General features: G+C 40.2%; 1 protein-coding gene across 2 annotated transcripts in view; it reads right to left on the reverse strand.

Moving 5' to 3' along the window:
* The window catches only part of Ttc8 (tetratricopeptide repeat domain 8), a 44,729-nt gene that overhangs the window by 8,628 nt on the left and 30,572 nt on the right, over nucleotides 1-5,529 (reverse strand). For both annotated transcript variants that reach the window (XM_013017776.1, XM_013017786.1), the window contains 2 exons: nucleotides 4,595-4,682; nucleotides 2,122-2,232 (listed from right to left, as the gene is read on the reverse strand). In XM_013017776.1, the coding sequence (XP_012873230.1) occupies nucleotides 2,122-2,232; nucleotides 4,595-4,682 (199 nt within the window). The remainder of the gene's footprint in view (nucleotides 1-2,121; nucleotides 2,233-4,594; nucleotides 4,683-5,529) is intronic.

The raw sequence follows: 5,529 nt of genomic DNA on the forward strand, positions 1-5,529 counted from the left end.
AGATTAGTGCTCTACCACCTGAGCCACAGCACCACTTCTGGCTTTTTTCTTTTTGCTTATGTGGTGCTGAGGAATCAAACCCAGGGCCTCATACATGCAAGGCAAGCACTCTACCACTGAGCCACCTTCCGAGCCACCTTCCCAGCCCAGATGAGCATTTTCTTTACTAAAAACACGTCCAAGAGAATCTAAGACAATGTCTTTAAAAATGTAAAGAGTAGCTAATATCAAATCAACTTAGAAAAAGAAATGCAGCCGGGTGCTGGTGGCTCACGCCTGTAATCCTAGCTATTCAGGAGGCTGAGATCTGAGGATCGTGGTTCAAAGCCAGCCCGGGCAGGAAAGACCGTGAGACTCCTATCTCCAATAAACCACCAGAAAACCGGAAGTGGCACTGTAGCTCAAGTGGTAGAACGTTTGCCTTGAGCTGAAGAGCTGAGGGACAGCGCTCAGGCCCAGAGTTCAAGCCCCACGACCGACAAAAAAAAAAAAAAGAAAAAGAAAAAGAAATGCATTTCTAGTCACCAAAAGAAATGAAACATAACATAGAAAAAAAGACTCCACTCATGATTACACATAGGAATACCTCCGTGCAGAAAATGAGTTAACAAAGCAGGCCTGTGATGATTGTTCTTAGTCCAGCATTTGAAAACTCAGATGGTTCCCTGCAATGATAGAAACTTTCCTGCATGATAAGGTGTAGTTATGCCTAAGTGAGTTAAGCACAAGGTACCTATAAAGGACTGGCTCTGACAGTGCCCTTCGATACCTAGTATCTAATGAGCTTCCCTGGTAGACAACACTACTACAAGTTGTCACAACTTGTTGCTGGAAGAAATGTCCATTGTGACTCCATTGGGAAAAATACTCCTGGAAGCTTGCACCTGGCTTCTTCTGAACACTGCCTCATTAATCTTTTTTTTTTCCTGGACCTGAGGCTTGAACTCAGAGCTCAGACACTGTTCCTGAGCCTCTTTGTACTCAGGGCTAGCACTCTATCACTTGAGCCAAAGCACTACTTCCAGCTTTTTCTGAGTAGTTTACTGGAGGTAAGTCTTAGGGACTGTTCTGTCCAGATTGTGTTCAAAATGTGATCATCAGATCTCAGCCTCCCAAGTAGCTTGGATTACAGGAGTGAGCTACCAGTGCCTGGTTGCTTCATGACTTTTATCTGTTGCCATTTTTGTTTGTAGGTTTGCTTTGTACCTGTCCTGGGGCTTGAGCTCAAGCCCTGGCACTGTCCCTGAGCTTCTTTTGCTCTATCATGGATAGCACTTTACCACTTGAGCCACAGTGTCACTTCTGCTTTTCCTGAGTAATTTATTGGAGATTAGTTTATTGGAGGAAATCACAAAATATTTAGTTAGGATAAAACAGAAGACGTAAACAGAGTCATAGGCTTGAGGAAGTAAAGAAGGACAGCTCCGCTACCCAGCCTGTCCCTCAGGTATGCAAAGTGATTCCAATCGCTATATTCACAGAGTTTTTAACTGGTTCAAGTTGGGTCAATCCTAGAGTATGGAATAACAAACAGCCCATACTATCAAGTGTGGAAAAGAAAAAAGAAAAAAAGACCTACTTGATCTAATTTCAGGAATTATTGTAAAGCTATAGTAATTAGGCAGCAAGCAAAATAACTTAATAAAACTTTTCATGGAAGTTGACAGCAGGAACTTAAAAATTTTTAAGAATACATAGAAAGCCAAAATAGTGAAGACACTCCGGATGAAAGTAAACCCTATTGGGTGTGATTAAAAGCCAGAGATTGAGCTAGCAATAGACCAATGGAACAGAATAGAAAGCCTCAAAATCTATCTATCAGAAACCGAAAACTATGACATTTGATGTTACAGAACTAGGGAAAGAACTGATAAATGCTGGGATGATCCATACAGGAAAACTAGCTTAGATCTCTATCTTGTACAGTTGTCTGTACTCTCCTGCGTATCTGGAATACTTCATACTCAAACCTTTGTTTGCCTAACTGCACACTGCAAAATCATTCTACTGCTGACTCATAATTTTGTAAACTGTTCTCCATGCTAGGATCACAAAGAGCTATACATATTTAAGTAGCATACAACCTCTATTTTTAAACTTGTAAAATAATATAGATCTCACCTCGTAGATCCTGGCAATTCCACAAAGCAGGGTTACTTCTCCTGGAAATTTCTCTAAGCCTTGTTTGAAAATATTTAAAGCAGTCACAGGTTGATCCAACCAGATATAAACCTAAAAGCAAGATGCATTTGAGTAGAATTATCATTTCTTAAAGTTTGTAATACAAACTCAGAATTGTTTGTAATGCAAGTTCAAAATTACTGATGAGGAGCAAATCATCACCTAGATATGACAGTTAAAAAAAAATTCAGAAATGAGCAGGGCATGGTGTTTCAAGCCTGTAATCCGAGCTACTTTGGAGGTAGAGATATTACTTCTTTGGGCCTCACCTCTGGGTTTCACAGGGTCTTGGTCTTTCTTGGCAGACTCTGGTAACCTTTCTTCCTGTTGTCTATGATCAGCACTACATAGCTGGGGTAACAGTGAGGCCCACACTGCAACCTAAAAAGTCAGGCAAAAAGCCAGACTTCCTTTTATACCTCACCTCTTTTGAATCTTCTTTTGAATATTTTGGACAACTTGGGTTTGAACTTGGGTTTGAACTCAGAACTTCATATTGTTAGGCAGGTGTTCTATCACTTGAGCCACTTTGCCAATTCTTTTTTTTTTTTTTTTTTCAGTCATGGGGCTTGAACTCTGGGCCTGGGCGCTGTCTCTGCGCTCTTCAGCTCAAGGCGAGCGCTCTACCACTTGAGCCACAGTGTCACTTCCAGTTTACTGAGTGGTTTATTGGAGATAAGAGTCTCAAGGACTTTCCTGCCTGGGCTGGCTTTGAACCTTGATCCTCAGATCTCACTTTCTTGAGTAGCTAGTATTACAGGCATAAGCCACTGGTGCCTGGCTGCAATTCTTTTTAATTTTAGTTATTTTTCACATAGGGCTAGTCTTAGACTGAGATTCTTTTACCTGTAATTGCTATGTAGTTAAGATTATAGGTTTCTGCCAGTTTGTTGACTAGTTGGTTGAAATAGGGTACGGCTAACTTGTTCCAAGCCAGACTCAAACTCAGTCTTCCCAATCTTCACCTCCCAAGCAGCTGGGATTACAGGCAAGAGCTATTACTGCTCCTAGTCTCTATATTACACTTTTTAACTTGGAAACCTCTTAAGATACACCACTTCATCCGTTTTTCTTTCAAAGTAATCCTGGTAAACATAGAGAACTAACTTTATTCCAATAGAGGTTCCCCTTATCTGAAATGTTTTGGAACAGAAATATTTTGGAATATTTACAGATATACAAAAAGATACTTCAGAGATGAAACCTACAACATATACAAAATTTATACATATTTCATTTATATTATATACACACATATGGTATTTTTAGTGCAAAACTGTTTTTGACTGTCACTTCACATAGGAGGGCAAGTGTGGAATTTTCCACTTGTGATATCATGCTGGCACTCAAAAGTTTCAGATTTGGGAACATTTCAGATTTCTAATTTTTTGATTAGGAATACTTGGCCTATACTGATAATTCCAGGTGGCTCTGCGCTGCCTGTGGCTGTGGGTGGCACTGTGCAGCAATGAGTAGGCATTTCAAGACTTACATTTGAATGTTAGCTATTAATAGCTCAGTGACCCTGAAAACCCCACTTCTTGCAGTCTTATTTTCCTTAACAATACAAAAGAAACAAAACCTACTATGCAGGGGTATCTAGAGGGTAAACTTAAACCAGATATATAAATTAATCTGATATAATTCCTCAAACTGAGCAGGAGTCAACAAATCAGAAATAAGGTCTTTATTGTTACAGTAGAGTTGAGTGACTTAGGTGCTATAAAATCAGTCTCTGTTCTCAGAACTAGCTGTGGTGGCACAGATGTATTAGTCCAGCTACCCAGAAAGATGGTGAATTCAGTGCCAGCTTGAGAAACATAGTGAGAAAGGAGAAGGGAAGAGAAGACAGAAGAGGAGGAAGAGGGAAAAGGGGAGGTGAATGAGAGAAAGAAGAGGAAGGAGGAGAGAGAGACAGCAAGGGGGAAGAGAAAGGAAAGAAAGAAAAGGAAGATAATGGAGGAGGAGGAGGAGGAGGAGGAGGAGGAAAAGGAGGAGGAGGACGTAGTAGAGGAAAAAAGAAAGAAGGAAAAGAGGAAGAAGAGGAAAGTTGACAAGGAAATAAAGAAGAGGAGGAGGAGGAGGAAGAGGATGAGAAAGGAGATTAAGAAGAAGAAAGAAGAAAACGAGAAGGAAAGAAGAGAAGGAAGGAAGAGAAAGTAGAGGAGAGAAAGAAGAGGAGGAAGAAGAGGAGGAAAAAGGAGACTTTCCTTTTTCATGGGTATTAGTTTCTCCTGAGGTGTTTACTTTCCATATGCTATTTCTCCTCTGCTATAAAGAAAAATAAGTTAAATCTATATATAATAAACAATTAATAAACTTGTTGCCAAATATTCTTGAAGAACTGGCAACTCTTTCCATGCAATGGCCAGAATTCTGACAGATTTCATTCAAGTTAAGAATATTTACTTACTTTTGCCAAATAGTGAAACGTATCTACCATTTCCTGCTGTTTCAGAGCTGATTTGAACTGCTCTTCTGCTTCACGGTACATTCTCAGCCTAAAAACAGCCATTAAGAAATTAGAGTGTCAATTTAAAAATACATACGACATCATTATTTCAAGCCCTGGGAGAAGAATAAATAAAGATAAATCACATCTTAGAGCAAGCATATACCAAAGAAGGTCATGTGCATACACACGTATCAACATGAATGTCAGTAGAATTTAGCAAAGCATTGCCTATCCCTCATACTGGCTATCTAATCCTCAAATGGTGTGGAAAGAGTCTGTCTGCAGCCTATTCACCGCAGGACTAATAGCTGCCAGTAAGCCAGGTCATATCAGTTCACCACTCAAAGAGCTTACGATCAGCTGGACATATGGCAAGTGACCTGAATAAACGCTTAACTGGGAGAACTGAAAGATGATGTTTCTTTGAAAACATCCTCAGCTGTGAGACAATAGCCTAGTTTTTAGTTATCCCTTGACTATTTCAGTGTAATAAATGCTATCCAGGTAGCAACAGTATCTTATTATTCTTATTATTCTTATTATTATTCTTTGTCTTTATTAAGTATTTGATACTGGCTATTCTAGTCTATGAATCTGAGACTTGCTTAAATATGACTGCCTGATGTCAGTGTCTACCTGTTCTGAGGAGGATGTCATTCCCACTAAATCAATCATGCAAGCACATGCAGCTTACATTGTTTGTCCTTAGGAAATGTATTAGGCTTTCTTTCTTTTTTTTTGGGGGGGGAGGTCTGGTCGTGGGGCCTGAACTCTGGGCCTGGGCGCTGTCCCTTAGCTCTTCAGCTCAAGGCTAGCACTCTACCACTTGAGCCACAGCGCACTTCTGGCTTTTTTCTTTTTGCTTATGTGGTGCTGAGGAATCCAACCCAGGG

Source organism: Dipodomys ordii, unplaced genomic scaffold (genome assembly GCF_000151885.1).
Source record: "Dipodomys ordii isolate 6190 unplaced genomic scaffold, Dord_2.0 Scaffold2, whole genome shotgun sequence".
NCBI classification, from domain to species: Eukaryota; Metazoa; Chordata; class Mammalia; order Rodentia; family Heteromyidae; genus Dipodomys; species Dipodomys ordii.